This window comes from Uloborus diversus, chromosome 1 (assembly GCF_026930045.1).
Source record: "Uloborus diversus isolate 005 chromosome 1, Udiv.v.3.1, whole genome shotgun sequence".
Lineage (NCBI taxonomy): Eukaryota > Metazoa > Arthropoda > Arachnida > Araneae > Uloboridae > Uloborus > Uloborus diversus.
In genome coordinates, this window is record NC_072731.1 from 194,165,882 (window position 1) to 194,187,797 (window position 21,916).

A 21,916-nucleotide genomic window follows, 5' to 3' on the forward strand; every position below is an offset into this window, starting at 1 on the left:
GCTCTGTCTTTAAATTTTTTTCATTAATCATATTTAAAATTAAATTTCCTACCCTACAGTATAAAAAATATTTGTGTGGTGCGATTGGTTTTGGGGTCTGTGAGGTAAAAAGTACTAAAAAGTGCTAAAAATCACATAAAACATTAAATAACTTTTTTTCTATTCAAAATATCAAAAATCGAAGCCCGAGGTGCACATTTTCAGCAAAAACTGCCCCTGTATACCAAATTTCATCTTTCTAGGCGTTACCGTTTTCCCGGGATGCGCGCCACACACACACACACAAACATCTTATTTTATTATATGTATAGATTACAATCATGTGCACTACAGTCCTTCAAAATAAAGTTTCTCTCTCCCATACCTTCCCTTTCTTGGTGGGAACATAACCTATCAATGCATAAGAAGCTACTGCTCGCCAAAAGACGACGGTACCAACGATGCCAAGCGACAGACACTCGTAAAAGCTTCTACATTTCCTATAAGAGGAAACTTGCCTTGTATAAAAAACACATCCGAACAGCCAAAAGAGCCTCCTGGAGAAAATTTTGCTCAGCCTCTAGCTCCACTTATTCCAAGCCGTACAAAGTTACGTTTGGAAACACTGTGCACCCTTCTCTTCTTTACGAAAGAACGGCAACCGATGACGACGCTAAAACGTTTTACACTAAACTCCTACATCATTTTTACCCCCAAGATTTTCCCACAGCCACTGATAACCATGTCTCCACTTACTCTTCCTCTGCAGAAAATGCAGATTTCACCTCCTCAGAACTCAGCTTCGTCATGAAAAACGTTTCAATGAAAAAAGCTCCCGGAAGAGACGGATTGGACAACTACATTTGGAAATATTTCTTCGAAGTTCACCCAAATTTTCTTTTAAACTTCATGAACAAGTGTTACAGACTGGGTTTTTTTTCAACTTGCCTTAAAGAAGGAGTCTTAATTCTTTTTCACAAACACTCCAAACCGCTGACGTCATTTGATTCATATCGTCCTATAGTGCTACTTCCAACTCTGTCAAAAATCCTGGAAAAGCTCATTGTTAACAGACTTCAAAGCTTTCTTTCGATTAACAATCTTTTACATCCCCTTCAATTTGGATTCACACCAAGAATTTCAACTGAGCATGCACTTCATTCTCTTTTAACAGAAATAGACCAGAGGATAAATTCCGGTTTCTTAACCATTTTTATCTCCATAGACATAAAATCAGCTTTTGAAAATTTGCAGTGGCAAGATATTTCGTCTTCTCTAGCAGCAACTGGATGCGAAAAGGGCGTCTATAATCTTTACAGCAGCTTCCTGAATAATAGAAAAATTACCTTGATAGCCAAAAACGAAGTCCTTTCTACCTCACAGTTTAAGGGATGCCCGCAGGGCTCTTGCAGTGGCCCACAACTATGGAATTTGGTTATAACATCTTTACTTGCAAAACCATGGCCGGATCACACTTTTGTTCAGGCCTTTGCAGATGACTTAGCTTTCGTTGTACACGGTTCAACAACAGCTCAATTACAAAACTCAAATAGAGAATCTCTTCAAATTCTCCACATATGGCTGACTGAACATCGCTTAGAGGCGTCGGAGGGCAAAACAAGAGCAGTTATCTTCAATAAACCAAGGAATTTAGTGAAAAAAACCTAGTCTAAAATTTGGAAATTTTTTTATAAAACGTGCGGACGAAGTCAAATACTTAGGAATCATCGTTGACAAAAATTTATCTTTTGTGCCACAGGCTGAATTTTTAAAAACGAAAGCACTGAGGAAGAAATCACTTCTACAACGTCTTGCTGGCCCTACTTGGGGCATGAACATATCACAACGGAAGCTGATCTATTTAAATGTTATAGAATCTTCAATTCTTTACGGATCGGTTGTCTGGACGAATTGGATGCACTGCAGAGCGTTAAAGAAGATACAAACAATACAAAGACTTCTTCTCCTAACAGTGACTGGAGCATACTGCACAACCTCCCACGCCGCAATCCATGTTATCGCTGGAATCCCTCCAATAGACCTTACGATCAAGTCAAAAGCTCTAATGTCAAAAATTTCCCTCACAAGCAAATCGATTCAAATTCCTGGCCACAATTTCTGCAGTAGCGACTTAGAAGAAACTGCCAAGAAGTGGGATAGCCATCCAAGCATCCAGTGTACTCTTCCTAAGATAAGCTTAAAGGGAAAAACTCCCTCACTGCAGAATTTGGAGATATACACGGATGGCTCCAAAACAAAGTGTGGAGTAGGAGCAGGCTATGCTGTGCTACGGGATGGGATCCGCATCCAAAACTGGTCCGCAAGACTCAATCCTTCAAACTCAGTATTCCAGGCAGAGCTTACGGCTATTTTTCAAGGCTTGTTGTATCTGCAAATAAATCGCGCTTCTTCTGCCGCAGATCTGTACTCTGATAGTCTCTCCTCCTTGGAAGCACTGCTGAATCCCATACATCGAAATCCCCTAGTAAGAAAAATTCAAAAAATACTCGAAGGCCAGAATGATATCTCATTAAGTTGGATTAAGGGTCACGCAGGACAGGTGGGGAATGAAGCGGCAGACTTCTTAGCCAAGCAAGCAGCAAACGACCCATCTACTCCCCTTATTCTAAACATGCCAGTGCCAAAATCCTTCATAAAACAAAAATTACAAGAACATCTAAAAGATAGTTGGAACACACGTTGGCAAAGTGAAACAACAGGCAGAAGGGTACACTCCATCTTCCCAAACCCTTCTTTAAAAACCAGCATCAAGAACAGATCTGACACCCTCTTTGTTACTGGGCATGGGCCCTTTCCAGCATACCTCTCTCGATTCAAAATAATTCCATCTCCCAACTGTGCATGTGGACTCATAGGTACTCCAGATCATTATCTTTACTCCTGCCCTCTCACATCTCAATTTCACCTAAAGATGAACAATAGTATCACAATACCCGACAATATTCGTCAAGCTCTTTCGCACCCATCTGGTTCAAATTCCATGCATAATTTAATTAGCGAACTGACCATCCGCAACTACGAGTTCCAAGAAGTTAGCTGATTTTCCAGTCTGTTTCTAACTCTTCCAGGTGTATATTGGTAAAGGATGTGGACTTGCGTTTCTGTTCAAGCTGAACTCACTAAGACGTTTCCTTTTCATTGCTTTACATGATTGTGTCTCAAAAATGCGTGCTATCAAGCATTTTAGCTAGGGTATCCTATTATTAACCTCGATTTTTTTTTAAACTTTGTATATATAATGTATAGATTTTACTTTATTACTGTTATTACTATTATATTTCAAAGAAAAGGGAGAAAAAGAGAAAGCCCGTCGTAGTATCTCGAGTACTCTTGCTACAACCGGTTTGCTCTTTTACATAATATGCCTTTTATTGTAACTCTTTTCGTCACTATTATATTATATTATTCCAGTTTTACATACTTAATTTCCAAAATGAAAGCCAATTTTTAGCCTTTCTTCTCATCCTCTTCTGTAAACATCGGTGGAAGACACAGATACGAGTATTAGGTTTCACTAAGCCGTTTCTTCCTCTTTTTTGAAAAATGTTGTTAATAGGCATGTTTACAGTGGGCCGTTACCAGGCATTTCAACTTGGATGTATACAATCTTTTAACCAAGAGTCTTTTTACTATAAGTATTTTTGTATATTTACTTTTCTGTTAATATTTTTATTTTATACGAGGATATATATGTAACAGTATTCTCTCTCATTAATTCCTAGTTACTTGGCCCCAATATAGCACTTTGAACCTATTAACTTCTTCAAGCCTTTTCCCCCTTATATATATGACTTTTTTTTATGTATATGTGTATATATATTTATGTATGTGTGTGTATGTATGTATGTATATATATGTATGTATATATTTATGTATATATATATATGTATGTGTGTATAGGTATGTGCGTATATGCGATATGTCTATGTATTCTAGTTTTCCCTTCAGTTTCTTTCCCTCCCCCTCAACCACCATGGTACCCTTCACCGGTTAAGCTAGAAATGGCAGGTACGAAGGTATCATTGGTTTAAAATAAAAATAAAACAAAAATACTTAATGGCCTGTTCTCGTATAAAATAGCACATCGGGTAACTGACGTCCACGGCTTTTTTGGCACTTCTCTTTCTTTTGTCGATAAGCATATTTATTAAATAATTTTAAATAAATGTGACTAAATTTCATTGATGCAATGGAAACTTCTCCTTCCTCGCACTGGTGGATGTGGGTTTGCTGACATGGACGTTTGACTTAAAAGTAAACTTAGAGAAAGCGGTTCAATTATGTTAAATAACCAATAAAGAGGGAAAATTTTGTTCACGGAAACGAGAGAATATGTGATTTAGTGAATACCTCATACATCATTTTGATTGTTCAAAAGTTAAAATGTTTTTCGTGCAGTGCTGCCTTTCTACAAAACCTAAACTGTTCGTTGTGAGTGTCCCTTTTTTTGTTTGCAAACAATAAATCAATTTTCTGTTAAACTCAAAACTTGCAATTATACAACAAGAGACACTTGAGTAATGCCGAATGAATACGGATAGTTATTCATCTAATTCATTTGGAATAACTCACACAAACTAGAGGCCGATGAAAGTTAAAAGGTCTGGAAAAACAAGAAGTTCTATCTAGAACTAAGAGAGCCTACTTTCCCGTATATCAGTATTTACTTTCTAGTATATGATTAATATTCTAAGAATAAGCTAAAATTGCAAATTATGTCAAACGTAACTTTTGAATATTTTAATCTGATTTCTAAAAATAAAATATGCATCGCTCACCTGAAGAACCAGATGCGTAAAAAACAAATAAACAACAAATAAAATAGTAGCACATTTACAAAGCAGACAATAACCGTTAAAAAAAAAAGTCGTGAAGCGCTTTCAAAAAGGAGAAAAAAAGTTCATTAAAAAATAAATTACGTCAAAAAAATCGTTTACTTTTCCCCTGTTGCCAAAAGTAATTATTGTACTTTAAAAATAAATTGAAAAAAACCGAACAAAGTGTCAACTTAAAGAAATATTTTTCATTATCAAAAAAAAAAACAAAAAAAAACAAATAAACAAACTAATCATTAAAAACCCTCTGCGCATATCTTTACGTAGAAACATAAAGGACTCCTGATTTCTCCGTTAATCACTGAATACATAAATTAAAACTTTAGCATGAAAATAAAAGCAAATCTTATCAATAATAATTATTTCAAAGTTAACACTAAGGCTACAGAGTCGGATTCAATCTCATTTTGGGGTAAAGAGTCTGATTCGGGAGTCGAAGCTCTTTAATTTAAAGACTCGGACTCGGAATCGATCATTTTTGCATACAGTCCGCTATTTTATTGTCAATATTTGTGGAGTCGGAGTCGGAGTCGAAGACTTTAAATTTCCAAATGTTGGAGTCGGACATTTTTCCTCCGGGTCTAAATTTTTGCCAAAGCTGCGGAGTCAGAGTCGATGTCGGGAATACGGAGTCCGACTAATTTTCAGGTTTAGGAATCGGAGTTGGAGTCGACTGCCCTAAAATTTTGGAGTCGGAGGGACGCGCGGGGTTCATTTTATGACCCAAGCCTTCTGCAAATTGTAATTGCGAAAAAAACTTGCCACCAGATCATTCTTTTCTTATCAGTAGCTGAGTTTAGACACCCCATCTACCTTTTGGTAGCAGTTTGAACGTATTTCGGGTATTGTGCTCCACTAAAACACGTTTAGTCGGTTACTGGGGTCATTTAATGACCCCATGCGTCCTGCCATTTGTTTCACAGACCAACTATTTGGAATGGCCAAAACGGTTATTTTGTCTAAATCCCTTCAATATTGCAGTTTTTACATGTAAAAAGTAATGCCAACACTATATCAGAAAGAAATAGGTAGTTTACGAACACTTTTTGCTGAAATTGAATTAAATAATTGTTTCATCAATGAAGAATATGTAGCTCAACATTTTTTGAAGAAAAATTCTTAGATCGTGAAAATTTCAGCGAATATGATACATAGTTGAAAAAGGATGGAAACTCTTTATATAAAATTGAATAACAATGATTTTTTATTGCAAAATATAATATAAAATGGAATAAAGTGAGACCAGATTGCCTTGAATTTTGCATTTTTTTTTTTTTTTTTGTTTGTTTTAATAAAAAATAAAACATTTTTAGCATTAAATTCACAAGTTTCTACATCAAAAATACTAGTAACAGCTTTATTGTTGTTGTCCACGGTGACTGACGTTACAACTTGACTCTCTTTTCAATTTCAGCACTGTCTTGAAATTAAATTAATTTTGCTTCTTCTGAAATTGACTTAAAATATCATGATATGGTACATCACTGCCCCCACACTTTTTTTCAGATTTAAGAAAACAAATTTGTATGAAATTAAGGGGAATAAAAAAACGTGACTGATGTTACGCAGAAGAGACATTAAGAAAAGTGACTTACATATAATTTGAAATTCTCTTCAAATTAATAACGTAAAACCTAAACAGATTTCTTCCGCTTAAAATAGAGATTTTAGACTTGATGAAAACACTTTGTTTTACTGAAATAACTTGAAAACTAAAAGTATAAAAAATATTTACCACCCGTGACTGATGATACAAATATTTTGTGAATGATGTTCTAAATTTACAATAAATTGCTGTAATTATAAATTATTTCTCCTTAAAAATGAAATTAGCATTTAAAATTGTAAAATTGTATTTAAAACAACTAGAAAAGTTCATTTATAAAGTTTTAAAAGTTATATTTTTGATGTATTTCATAAAATAAAAAGTATCTTTCCTTTACTGCATCTAGTGCACTAAATATTTTATTCCTTTCTCATGTGAATAATAAATTTCATCCAAATTGACAGGCTATTTCCAGTGTTTTACTACTTGAATCTTGACAGTAACTAAATACTCCTAGTTTTCAATTTCAATGCATCTAACTTCTCGTGATACAATTGTTTATCATATTCTTCAAGAAAACACGGTCTCCAATTGCAGTCAACAGTTTTAGATCATGTTCCGCTGGAAGTGATTCCTTCCTTTACTGTAAAAAGAGGGTTGTTGCTAAACACTTAATACATCTTTTGAATTAAAAAAGCAGTATTACTCAAATATAACTCTTTATAACATGACTGCAAGTCATATAGTGATAACTCTGAAATTTGCATGAAGCTGTGACATATGAAGAACTAGGAGTATCTGTTTATCAAATTTCATGCAAGAAAAATTTTTACAACAGTAGTTTTCTTTTGTGAAGATATAACTAAGAGCTCTTTGAATGACTAACAGATTTTACCAAGGTTTCATTCTTTTGTTTCATTATTTTAAAGAGGGGCAATGCAGCTGCTAATTTAAACCTGGGACTTCAATACTTTAAATTTGTTCTATACTTGTTCTTTTTCTTCGCCTTTTTAATTTTATTCTAAACTAACTTTGGTAGTCATGGTAGATTTTTGAAAATTATTTTATTTATTTTTTATCATCCGCTCTTTCCAGCTTTGCTTTACGTTTTATAATTTTCATGTTTACCTTTATTTCGTAAGTTATATCGCCTCCTTTTTTGCCTTTCTGCAGCAGTCAATGCTATTTGTGCAATTTGTTTGAGGTTTATTAACGAAAAGAGAAATGTGACTGATGTTATATATTTAAAATAAGTTTTAAATAATTAAATTCAGCTATTTATAAACATTTAAGGGATGAATATTAAAGATATCATCATAAATGAAGAGAATATGACTTTTTATAAACTTGGGTTTGCTTTAGTTTAAGCAATGCAAACTTTTATACAATTTTGTGACTGATGGTTACATTAATTTTGCGGCCTAGTTTAAAAACAATTGCTACAAGACAGTTATAACAGTTTAAAGTGTATTTGTTTTTCTATTCTCTTCCTAGACAAACCACATTTCAATAAAAAATAAGATTGTACACATAGCAATTGATTTCCTAAGTAAAAAAAAAGATAAACTTTTAGAATCGCTAATGCAACGACACATGGTCACTGAGTAGTGTTGTCAAAATTTGCCTATAAAACTTACAAAATAATGTGTTTATAATTTTTTTGGCATAGTTTTTGAAAAGTACAGTCTCTTTACCTCATACGAAAGAAAGAAAATTACTGATACAATGAAGATTTTTTTACTGTGATGTCCCTAGTTTCATAGAATTACCCTACGCGTTATTATTCGCTGTGTGTCTTGACTTGACTTGAAATTTACAGAGTAACATACTATTGGATGGCAGAAAGTACTGGCGATATGGAAGCCAGGTCTTTTGACTGTAAAATTTTAGGAAGAGTGGTAACAGTGTAATTGCAGCCAAGCTTACAACCGTGCGAATTCAAGAAACAAACAAACAAACAAACAAACAAAAATATATATATATACCCCACGAAGCAAAATAAAGTAATTTCAGGCACAATACTTTCATGTACGTCAAAAGTCAATAATCAAGTCTGGTCATAAATGCTTTATGCATAACATGATTCAAGTGAAATATAATCTACAGTACTTCCAGAATTTTCCTTTATACGATAAATAACATGCATGGGAATTTTAACAACAACTTGCTACACTTCAAAATTATGACAAGGTTTGTGCATTTGATTTTTTATGTCTAACAAGTTTATGTAATATTCTTCATTTGTTATGCTTCGTAGTGTATGCAACAAACGTAAACATTGTTAGAAATGTTAATATTAGCATAATTATACTCACTTAAAAGAGTTCATATGAACATTTATCGAAACTAACAACTTGGCTTTGATTACGTAAATGCGTGTAATGAAATTCATCCTACTTTTTCAATTAGATTTAGAAATCTAATGTAACACAAAGCAGCAAACTTTTAAGGCATTTGTTGCATAGCTCTTGTATGATGGAGTTTTTGTTTATAAAAGTTTATACACATTCCATATTTTTTCTCGACATGGTTGTTTCTCGAAGCAAAAGTTGGTGTTTTAAGACTGCAAGTACCAGAACACACTAGAAACCCGTTTGGAGCACTAAAGTTCAGAGAAAGTGTTCCAGTTGCCGGAATGTGCACAAAAGCGGGTTCCCAAAGTTTTCCGTAAAAAATAAAGTGCGCTAGAATGTGCTCGGGCTCTGTTTCGAATGAGATTTGTTAAATTTAAACTTGCAAACTCGTTAAAGTACAGATTGAAGCAAGATTGAGAACATATACGGAACTTATTTGGGCACATTTGTGTAATTATCGGTTTCTTTAGTACAAACTGAATTTCAACAACCTTATTCCTATTCGTTTTCTTTAACTACCAGTTTTTGTTCTATTGAATCGTATTCTGCTGATTTCGCGAATGTCGTCAAAAGAATTACCTTCCTTGGTGAAAAACTATCCATTGCTCGACGGTGGTTAGCAGCTTCCCCGCAAACGTGCTGTAAAATTAACAGAAAAAACTACTGATAAAATGAATGGAGTGCTCCATACGCTGTGTGAAGTGTTCTAAAAGAAGGGATATGTGTCAGCGTTCAAAAAAAGAAAATGTTCTCAAATGCTTTCCCAAAAGTGTTAGAAACTTGTGTAGATAAAAACCTTTAAATATAAATTCTTCCTTGGGAAAATATGAGTTAAAAAAAATGGAAGACAACAGTTATGTTTCTGGATGACTTAAGCATAGAATCATTTAAAACGTATTATATCAGTTAACATGCATGTAACTTTTATCGTATCTCTCCGTTTTGTTGACATCTTTTAGATGTTAACTTTTTTTCAACATCTTTTTAAAGAAAAAATATTGCAATGTGTAACATAATAGTCTTTAATAATGAACAGTAATGACAATACAAAACTTATTTTTAAAAAATGAACAAAGGTTACAAACATGTTCTAAATTTAGAACATTTTTTTTCCAAGGAATGGCTGTTTACGTCATATTTTTCAGATTAAAACTTTAAACAAGAGTGTGAATAAAACACAATAAATTTGTCTTTGTAGTTAGTTTCTCAAAATAAGTAAAAAATTTTTTTTTTTTTTTTACTTTAGCTAAATTATAATGGCCTTTCAAATCTCATATTTCGGATGATTGTGAATGAAAACTCTGGGAAATTCTTCCCAGGTAAAACCATTTGAAGATAAGACAGGTAATGTAACTTTGTTTTTATATCTTTAGAGTTCCAAACTTCCGAAACTTTTAGAGCGGAAACCGTTTTTAGGGTGTTCAAAAGGTCTCAACTATCTGAAACTTTCAAAGTATGCGAAAATTTTCAGAGATCATGAGTTATTTAACACATTAAAAGTTCATATTTTACTTTTGCATTCTTTCAAATCTCTCTCTCTCTCTCTCTCTCTCTCTATATATATATATATATATATATATATATATATATATATATATATATATATATATATATATATATATATATATATATATATATATATATATATATATATATATATATATATATATATATATCCACCTTCACGTGCTCTCTCTATCATAAATGAAATATATGAATCGCGTTTTCGCAGGGTTGGAACTCTTGCTTTCTAACCTTTTCATTTTTTCAGAATTATACGAGTTTCACATCCCTTAGGAATGTATCTCGTGACTAACGGGTAGGTAAAGATAAAAGTATTTTAATGAGCTTTGCTTTGACCAATCTTATTTCATCAATTCATTTCAATACTCCACTCCATTACTAAACGACTCCATTCATCTGTCCTCCCAAAATACCATGGACAATAAAGAAGAAAAAGTTATTCAGAAGAGAAAAGTATAATTCTATGTAAAATAAAGAAAACTATTCATATTTTTTGATCCATTTCTAATAAAGTTTCGAGAACAATCCTCCCGTTTACTTCATTCCAAACGCCGATGTTCCGAAATGGCAACATCCTGAAAACCTTAATTAGAATTTGTTCGCCAAAATATGTTTAAATTAGCTCTACTAGAGGGATATTTTTGACATTTAAGCGAAAAATTAAAAGTATAAATTAAAAATTTGAATAACGGCGTTTAAAAGGTTAAACTTCAAATAAATAGTGATTTTTACATTCTTGACTGCTGCACTGATACTAGAATCCTGGTGACCTATGAGTAAGTCAGCGTGGTAAAATAATATATATTATTTATATATAATGTGACAAAAAAAAATATGCTATAATTTGTAATAAGAAACAGCTTCAAATAAAAAACTATGTCGTCTCTCGGATGAGAACTCAGGGGAGGGTCGCCCCAAAGCGGGTAGGTAGGTATTCGTATGCCGCTATATGGTGTGCAAGCTGCGCTGCATGCGTATGTCAATTTTACCCGAACACCACCGATTTTCAATCAGTTACAGCGAAGCAGCAGTGAAGCGGCAGGGCGTAACCAGGCTTAAAATAAGAATAATGATACATATCCTTAAAAAAATGTAGGTATGTAACTTGTGATTAGTCGAAAACCATTTATTTTTTTTTAATCTTAATAATATTACGTTACCTGACGCCATCGACCTAAAAACTACGATGGTCATTTCGTGTGTTTCTTTTTTAAATTTAAAGTCATAATTATTAAAATAAAAAACGTCCCTTTGGGCAAAGTGGATAGTGCAAAGTGGATATAAGATTTATTCATACATTTAGTTATAATTTCTTGAAACATGTGCTGACTTAGATTTTGTGTTTCAATTGGATAAGTATATTTTTAAAAAGGTATTTTTTATGATAGCAATTAGTTTGTCATTAAAATAAATAATAATTTTATTATGTTTTGTAAAAAATGTGCTGACTTAGATTTTCAATTTAAATTCGATAAGTATAACTTTTTTTATATTTTCTTTATTGTAGCAGTTAGCTAGTCAATTAACTTAAACATTAATAACTTCATAATTTATTGGAAAATGTACCAAATCACAATTAATTAAACTTACCCGCTTTACCCTAACAGCTTGACCACTTTAGGCTACATAGTAAGGTAAAGTGAATTTTTCAAGTGTTTGAAATATCTGATAATAAATAAACTAGTCGACCCGTGCGGAACTCCGCACTGTGCTTCGAATCGTTTCATAAGGTATTTCGCCCTTTAAGAATTTCAAAGGAAGAACATTATGAAGAAGAACCGAAAAAAAAGTAAGCGCAGAAGAGAAGGCATGCAATTTAAAGACATCAGTAACAAAACCTCGTTAAATACAACGTTGTGATAATTTGATCATCGCTCACCTTTTGGTCGTACATATTTTCAATTCAAACATAAATATCATTAAAAGTGTGGATGAGTAGTGACTCATGAAAAAGCAATAATTGTGCATGTAAAAAAACAGGTTGTGGCAAATACAGTCCTGCCCATGTGAGCATCTGACGGGAAAAAAAGAAACATTAAAGAGATATTTATTAGCACGGATTCGAATTGGCGCCATTCTGATTAACAGCCCGACACCCCAACAAACCTAGCAATTGCGCCTTCCCTTTCGAAAGCTATTCATTGAAGGAATGCGTAGTAAAAAACAGCAAAAAAGCTTTTTGCCAAAAAAAAAAAAAAAAAAATAATAATAATAAGATCATGCTTCTATGTTTTGTCATTAACCAGCATGATACGATTTAAAATTATTCGCAAAGCGTGGAATTTGATTAAAGAATGACAAAAATCTCACGTAGCAATCGAAACGAATATTCTAGAAAAGTAATAAATTAGATTGAAAATAAGTGTTTTTATCTTTGAATATTGAACTATTTCACATATAAGGTTGCTTTAACCGTTACGGCTTAAATGCCCGCACATGTTTCTGTTTTAATTGACCACTTAAAATTCAAAACCAAAACCAGTTGAACTGAGCCCGTTTTTTAAGTGTAATTTTTCGAACGTAGACAAAATGTTTTTTTTTTTTTTTCAGCAGAAAGCAGAGGAGTAGAAGATGATTTCTTGCTAATGAAGTTGATAATAATTTTAATGCTTTATATCGTATTCGCGCGAATAAAAAATTAAAGGTTTACTGGTTGAAACTCGTAGTTTTAATTTGGCGTAGTATTTTTTCATTTGTACAAAAGGTCGAACACTGCTATTAGAATCTCTACATTTCAGCATACAATAAAAATGTTTTTCTGCACAAAAAGGATTTCCTTTAAGTAAATCTAATACTTTTTTTATGCTTGCATTATGCTGAGTGGTCTAAATGTAGTCAAAGCTTAAAAAAAAGGAAGAACACCCTTCGATTAACAGTCAACTTATCCGAATGATAACTGTAGCCTGCATAAAAGAGTCGAAACACCAAGTAGCATTCCTACTGCATTTATTTTATTACGTTTGTATGTTATGAGTACATGTAATGCGTAATACTAATATAAATTTGATATTATATCGGACAGCCCAAACTTGCCCGAAGTTCAGATAGTTTATAGCCGAACGCTCTACCGAAAAAAACTTATCAATTAAACCGAACAACTAAGTCCAGTGCTGTTAAGCTTTATTAAAATATGAACACACACAAAAGCTTTTTTTTTTTTGCCGAAAGCGACGTAAAAAATGGAAAACTGCATTAGAACTTTGCTTTAAAAAATGCAAAAGAACTACAGGCAGCATCAAGGTTTTGAAACAGCAAGAGGCGATTTCGAATACTTGAATTTTCGACCGTAAAACTTTTTTCCGTCATTGGCCAGCCTGATACGTTTTAAAATGAGAGGGGATTAATATATAAGATAAGATATTGAAGAAAAATGTTTTTATTTTTGAAAATTTTTACAATTTGTTATCGCAGGCTGCTTAAACCGTTATAACTTAGATGGCAGCACGTGTTCATCATTTAACAGCACGGTTAAAATACAAAATAAATTGAACTATGCTCTTTTTTAAGCGTAGCTTTTCGAATGTAGTAAAAATGTGATAAGCTATTTGTTTTTTAGCAAAAAGAAGAAAAAATATATATTTTACCCTTCAAATTGAGGTAGTATTTTATTTATTTGTACAAAGAGTCAAAAACTCATTAGAAGAATATATATTTCAATATACGATTTATTATTTTTTTTTTCTGAACAGAAAACAATTCTATTGTAGTCTGAAATCTTAAACCTGTTACTTATATTTTCGCTTACATTATGCTTTAATTTTCTTTCCAGAGCCAAAGCTTCAGAAAAAAAAAAAAAAAAAAACACGTGCAATTTCGAAGTAATTTAGCACAAAATCACTGAATGTTTTCATATCAGCAAGGAGCATTTCCTTCTCATTTATTCTATTCCCTCACAGTCGTTATTCATTTAATTCAGTGTTCATGTAATGCGCGATATTTGTCTAATTTTTTTGTTGCAGATTGTCCGACCGTGGGCCCGAACACGTAATCTCTTGGTTACGAAGAGAACGCTCTGCCGATCAAGCTACTCAGCTCTGTCGGTCATAGCGCAAATTAAAGTTATAAGTTTGACCGAAAACCTTATTCCGGTTCTTTAAAACCGGTTTTTCGGCTAAAAGAAACAATTTTTAGACCTTGGGTCTATTTTTCGTCAGTAGCCAGCACCATAAGCTATAAAATTAGCCGTAAATCAAAGAAATCGATCAAGAATTGAGGGAAATCTGGCGTAGAAACCAAAAACAGGCTACAGAAATAATATATAAGGATACTGAGTTTGAAATAATGCAAAAATCTTTTTTTTTTTTTTTTTTTTTTTTTTTTTAAGTTTAAGATATAAATGCAAAGAGCGTTCTTCGTTAACCTATCCGACTTTCCCTATATATTTATTTTACCCGGTCAAGACTCGCAAGGAAATTTTTTTTCACAGGATTTGCACTTGAATTCCGTCGAGGCCTCATGCATAAGTGATTTTTTAACACGCTTTTATTAGCTTCACTTGTACAGGGTTGTCCAAATTAAAGTTCCCCAACTCAGAGGCCTGTGCAGGATGTTCTATGGGTCATAATGTGATGAAATTTTGGAAACAGACACTTCAGATCATGCGCTCGTGATTTATTAAAAAAAAAAAAATAGTACTAAAAGTTACCGATAGATGGCGCTGTAACACAAGTATTTGGGAAATTTGCATATTTCAACAACGTGATTTGCAGAAATAAAGCTTCTGCGCAACGTATGCAAAAGATGAGCCCTACAAAAGTGGAAGGTGGAAGACAGGCGCTGCACAGGCAGTTATTTTCAACCTCGCTGGTACACAATGGTAACTTTGAAAGACAAAGCTCTGTTGGTCAAACTTTTTTACTAGAATGACAAGAACTCATGTGCTGCTTTAAGAGCATTCCGTCGACTGAAGAACATGCGTTGAGGACCGATGTCACCATGCGCTTTAAGAGAGATGATGAGAAAGTTCGAAAGATCTGGACAACTGGGAATTTTGCCAGGTAGAGGACGCCATGCTGTGAATTCTGCACGCGTAGAAGACGTTGCTTTGGCGGTCGTGGATACCACTAGACAATCGCCACATGGTGTTGTCAGTGTGCCACGTGTTTCTCGTGCTGTGGATATGCCCTACACGACCGTCTGGTGTGTGATGCGTCGAATCCTACGCTATTTTCCTTACAAAATCCATAGTCTTCATCAGCTGTCGGACGGGGACCCTGTGATTCGGGAAACATTTGCGCTGCAGTTCCTTGCCAGAATGGAAGTCGATCCTGCTTGGCCATGGGATATCCTTTGGACGAATGAGGCCCTTTTTCACCTGAGTGGTCAAGTGAATGCGCACAACTGCCGCATATTGGGCAAGTGAAAACCCGCGAGCAATTCATCAAGTGCCCTTGCACCCTGCAAAGGTTACGGTTTGGTGCGGTTTCACTGCAACATTCATCATTGGGCCTTTTTTTCTTTTGAAGAGGTGATTCCAAGAGGATTCGAAACCTGCTCTGTCACAGGAAGACGATATCAGGACATGTTGACAACGTTTGTGATTCCTGAACTGCAACAACGTGGCCACCTCTAGGACACGATATTTATGCAGGATGGTGCACCTCCCCATATTCTTCTGGGCGTTCAACAGGTGTTACGGACAACTTTCACTGATGCACGTGTGATCAGCCGCTGTTTCCCAACAGCTTGGCCTCCTCGCTCGCCTGATCTCACCCCATGCGACATTTGGTTATGGGGATTTTTAAAAGATCAAGTCTACCGAGAAAATCCAGCAACCTTGGCAGATCTGAAAGACTCAATTATTCAGAATGTGCGTAGTATTAATGTGCACTTATTGCGTTCCGCTGTGGAACACATTGCTTTACGGATGGAAAAAGTTGTGGAGAACCACGGCAGATATATAGAACATCTATAGAATGTCTTGTTGATCTGCAACGCCACCTATCGGCAACTTCAGGTACTATTTTTTCTTTTTAATAAATCACGAGCGCATGATCTGAATTGTCTGTTTCCAAAATTTCATCACATTATGACCCATAGAACATCTTGCACAGACCTCTGAGTTGGGGAACTTTAATTGGGACAACCGTGTATATTTGTGAGTAACTCTCCTTTAGACTAAGAGCTAATGGGCTTATTAATATTAGTACATTCTACCACTTTATGAGCGTTCGTGGCCGAGTGGTCTAAGGCGCGAATCTTGGCTGACGTCCACCTCCGGGAATCATTGGGCATAGCGTTCTAATCCCGTCTACACCGAAATAAATTTTATAATCTTGCTACTAAATTTTCACCCACTTTTTGCGATCGGATTCTTTTAAAATTTAGAATGCAACTTCAGACCCGAAGATAATGCAGTATTCTACTATAGTCAAATTAGTTTATTAACGATAAGTTATTAGTTGATTCTAATTAATACGCTGTTATTAGCTTAGCTTTGCATGTTTGTGGGTGCAACTTTCTTTTGAACAAATAGCCAGTGACTTATTAGAACTTACAACGGACAAATCAGAGTTGCCGAGTGTAACAATGTTTGCACATGAATTTACCAGAAAGCATTCAAAATGTCTGATGCAAATAATGCAATAGATTACTAAGATACATTCCATTATAAAAATAGATCACACGCACAAAGATTTCATTTAAGAGTTACAAGTGTTAGCAATATTTAGAATCTAAATCTTTTTTGAAATAAAATAATAGTTTAAAAACTAAAAAAAACACGCTTTTGTAGCAAAATGAACTAAAAAGTAAAAAATAAAATAATAGTTTACAAAACTAAAAAAACACGCTTTAGTAGCAAAATGAACTAAAAAGTTAAAAATAATCTCTGGATGACAAGTATATAAAGTAATTGACCAAACACTTAATTTTACTGCAATAGAAAACAAGTTGATGTGTGCATCACATGACTTCCTTTTACTCCAATTTTAATGTCATTTTCCCATTATTGGCAATTTTAATGTGATTCAATAGTTTACTCTCTAAATATCACCATCGGTGACCAAATTAGAACAAAATTTAAAAAATAAAAAAAATCGCCAAATTTGCCTTGGCGACTAAAAGACTGGCGATATATTGCCAAGTGCCCGCCAAATTATAACACCACTTGAGTATACATCGAAAACAACAATGATTTCCTCCCAAAAAAGGGCGAAAGACCCTTTAGAAACACCTAAATGCAACCAAAAGGGGAGGTGCACAACTAGACCCCTCTAGGAGTCTACGTACCAAATTTCAACTTTCTAGGACATACCGTTCTTGAGTTATGCGACATACATACGCACATCCGCACATGCGCACATACGCACATCCGCACATACGCACATCCGTACATACGCTTATCCGCACATACGCACACCGCGCACATACGCACATACATACATACGCACATATGGACGTCACGAGGAAAAGTAGTTATAATTAACTCGGGGAATGTCAAGATGGATATTTCGGGTGTTTATACGTTCTTAGCCGCGTTGTGGTCGGGTTGAAAAAAAAAATTCAACATTAATTTGGGGGGTGAGCAAAATGGAAATAAAGGCCGAATGTTGAGTGAAATTTTTTTTCGCGAATACAATACTTCTTTTTTTGTAAAAGGAAGTAAAACGCATGGGGGGCTTCTGATCAGTGGTCTTAAATTTCTTCCACTTGTTATCCATGCAAAAATGTAAATAGGCAGCCCTCCCCCCCCCCCACGCTTTTTTTTTACTACAGTAAAATTAAGGTGTTTGGTCAATTACTTTATATATTTGTCATCCAAAGATTATTTTTAACTTTTTAGTTCATTTTGCTACTAAAGCGTGTTTTTTTAGTTTTTTTTTTTACCGTGCCAACGTGATGTTCTATGATCACTTTTTATGTATTTAACCCATTAAGCGCCAAGTCTCCCATTTTGGGAACCTTCAGTTAAGATTTTTTTCTTCATCAAGTAATTAAGATATCATTTTGAATTTTTTTTAAATGAATGATTGAGCACCAAACTTTATTGGTAATTTTTTCAAAAAGGTTTGGAGTGTAAATTCTTTTTTGAAAAATTTTTAAATTTTGCGAAAATTTCTTGTTTTTGCATTCTACGGGGGGAAAATTCCCTAAAAATAATAAATGCAAATGCAGGAAATTCGGAACCTGGAACATGAAGTTCAATAGACCTTTTTTCAAATCACAACAAACAGGGGCCAAGAAAAAATTATTTAAAGTAGTTTTAGAGGACTTTATTTACTGAAGTCCCAAAATTATCGGGAGACCCTTGGCGTGTTCTGATTAGCAGAGCAAGTCATGCCAAGTAGAAATCGTCTTCACCCATTTTGCATGAATGAACTCTCCCCTTTTTTCCTGTTGAAGCCACAGCCCCCTTTGTAGTTTCTCATTGTAAACACTCTTTTGTTGTTCAAGGTCAAGAGCAGGTGCTTTCATCAAAACAAGTAACATTCCATTCGTTTAGAAGAAAGTTCTGAAAAAACAGGGGTGCCAATCCTCTCTAAGGAGGATGACGCATCTCTCTTAATTTCTACAGATCACGAAAGAGATTTCCGTAAAAGGAGTTCAAATTCCCTTTAAAACTATTCCTCCCCCCTCCATAAAAATATTTTGTAGCTCAGTCAGCTCCATGCTCCCCCCCCCTTGAGGGCGCTCCCCCTTCAATTAGGGGGTTGAATTTCAACAGAGAAATTTCTTCACCTTTTTTTTTTTTTGAAATCAAAAATGTAGTAAGACTTTTTGACTTTGCTATGAGCTTCAAACACTATTAAAATAATATATTTTAGCTTAAAACAAGAAGAGTGCAGTATCACTTGTTTGTGAATCGCCAAATTCTTTTCAGATAGTTGAGAAAAAAAAACTCTAATCGAAATCGTTTAGCTCACAGATAATGCGATAACTGTCTCACTTTATATTTTTACCATTTATCGTAATTTGTTGGATTAAATCGGAGAAACTATGACCGTTGATAATTCCTCAATGCGATGCATGCTAGACATTTTTCTCTAGAAGCATTATGATGATGAATAAATCATGTCATCAAACATGTTGTGAAGCAACCGAAATGTTGACTGCAAAAAAACCCTTGCCTATAATAACACAATTACACCATCAAGGAGCCCAAAAATATCTTAGTTCCATTTTATAAGATACATTTTATATAGTGCTTCATGTCATTGTCATTTACCATTGCTCGATCTCCCTACATGGTTAATAGAAAAAAGGTACCTCTTCTCTTTTTGTGTATGAAAATCCTAAGGCTTTTTGCTAAAAGGTAGTAAAAGGTGTGGGAAAAGTTTCGTTTTGTACAAAAATGTATAAGAAGGAATGCAACAAGAATGAAATCCAAACACGGAGTGATGTACGGGCAGAGGGAGGGGGGAGACGTTCAAGAAATTGAAAATAACTAGCATACTAATACTTATTAATGTTGCAAATATACACTGTTAGCCTCTGGGGCTGGCCTCCACAGCTTTTGTTGCAAGGGGGCCCAAAATGTATAGCTTTGGGTGTCATGAAAACTTAAAAGTTCTACATTTTAAAGCTTGAATATGTTAAATATAAACATAAAGTACCAATACCTAGCCATATTTATTACATAAAAACGATTTTAGGGCTTTTTAATTGGATTTGCCAGAAATTAATCAAGTATCAACATAGTGGCAGGGATATGTATGTTGTCCCCATTAAACGCCAAGTCTCCCATTTTGGGACCATACCATATCTCCTAACCTAATAAATATTTTTGTGAAATTTCAGCTACATATGATTAGAGATGTGTATTGCATATCAAAACACAAGAAAAATTAAGTATTTTCAATGTGGTTCATATAGCGGCGCTTAATGGGTTAAAACGCAATTCGAGTCCGTCCATCGCACCCGGGGTATTTACAATGCTCATTACATCACTTGCAGGAAACAGTACTAGTCGTGGGTACTGATTCCCCGCTTGGGTTATTCACTATATTTTGGCACAACGCTGATCATAAATGGACTAACCATCTTTTAAAGTACATAACGATGTTCTTTATAATTCCACATTTATTTTATTTTATTTTATTTTATTTATTCATTTATTTATTTATTTATTTATTTATTTTTTTTTTTTTTGCAGAAAATATTTGGGTGGCTCTTATGACGTTTAAACTCATGCGATATTTCTTACTGATGTCCTATACACTACTCATCCGTATGATGGTTCGTTTAAAAAACACTCTGATCTGAGTTAACCTTGACCGAGTTAGATACAGATGTATTATTATACTTGGTTTTATAGTATTTGGCTAAAGCCTTTTATGTACACAATTTGAAACTGCCGTTATGCATTAGCCATCCGCATGAATTCACACTCACTCCGGTGTTATCTCAGATAAGTTCTATGGCTTTAGAGCATTGCTGTAACTTTGATTTCATCTATTGTCTTTCAAATGAGGACAGTTTTATTATGTTTTGGAAGATATTTTGCGTATCGCTTTTATGCTATTAAGTGGAAATAGTTAAAATGCCATTGTTAATATTTTACTGACTGAAGTTGTCTTCATATCTATTGATTTATAAATGCATACTGATATTTACCATCACGTTTTACCATGACAAACTATCGTTATATTCTTTTCCAATGCTAATTAGTAATTGTTAAATGTTTAGTGTTCTCGTATTATTAAAATTTAGTTAACTTTGACAATTTAATTTAAAAAGTATTCAAATCATTTTTTTTTTTTGAGTTTCCCTAACTTTTAGTAGAAGCACTTATAATTATTGATTTCTATCAGATTTAGTTTGAATAGAAATGAATAATGATGAGAAAAGGTGTAGAGCACTAAATTTATTTTATGATTCATAAAATTTTGTTTTTATTAATCAACTCTTTGATTTTTAAAGTTTTATTATTTCATTCTCTTTCGTCATTCCAACTTTTATTCCTTAGAATGAAGTATATCCTAGATTCGGAGCAACAGTAGCTCACCTTAGTGTTTTCTGACATTATATGTCTTAGTGTTGCTCTGAGACGACGATATGTACTGAGCATTTCGACTTTCTTTCAAGTATTTTTCGATTTTGGGTTGAAGTAGTTTCTTTAAAGTGAAAACAAAATCTGGAATTTTTGTGTGCGAATTTTTTTTATTCAAATATTTACTTCTATTGATTGTGTATGTCAATGTATGAAAATCATGAGTTATCTCTTCTGTTTTAAACATCGAAATTTATCCCGCATGAAATAAGCGTCTTCGAGTGTGCTTTAAAGCATGATTGAAAAGTATGTTTCTATCCTATTGCTATCTACGAATTAGATTGTTAGGAGAAAGCCATCGGATAAGATTATTTAATTTTACGCAGAGGAGAAGTTGAGACTTTAAATTTTCAAGAGTCGCAGTCGGTCATTTTCCCCCCGTGAATCCGTAGTTTTTGCCAAAACTACGGATTCAGAGTCGAAGTCGGAAACACGGAGTCCGACTAATTTTCGGGTTTAAGAGTCGGAGTCGACTGCCCTAAAATTTTGGAGTCGGAGGGACGCGCGGGGGTCATTTTATGACCCCAGGCCTTCTGCAAAAACTAGCCACTATTTCATTCTTTTCTTATCAGTAGCTGAGATTTAGTCCCCCCCCCCCCTCTACCTTTAAGTAGCAGTTTAAACTTATTTCGGGTATTTGTGCTCTACTAAAACACGTTTAGTAAGT

At 34.1% G+C, this 21,916-nt stretch overlaps 1 protein-coding gene across 1 annotated transcript; it reads left to right on the forward strand.

Annotated features, from left to right (window-relative positions):
• Nucleotides 1-1,810: 1,810 nt before the first annotated feature.
• Nucleotides 1,811-3,040, forward strand: LOC129218048 (uncharacterized). The gene has a single exon (XM_054852232.1). It carries the CDS (start codon nt 1,811-1,813, stop codon nt 3,038-3,040), a length of 1,230 nt encoding a protein of 409 aa, XP_054708207.1.
• The last annotated feature ends 18,876 nt before the right edge of the window (nt 3,041-21,916 follow it).

What these genes read in the sequence shown, in the direction of transcription:
- LOC129218048 (XM_054852232.1), top strand. Translation starts at nt 1,811, where the DNA reads ATGAACATATCACAACGGAAGCTGATCTATTTAAATGTTATAGAATCT.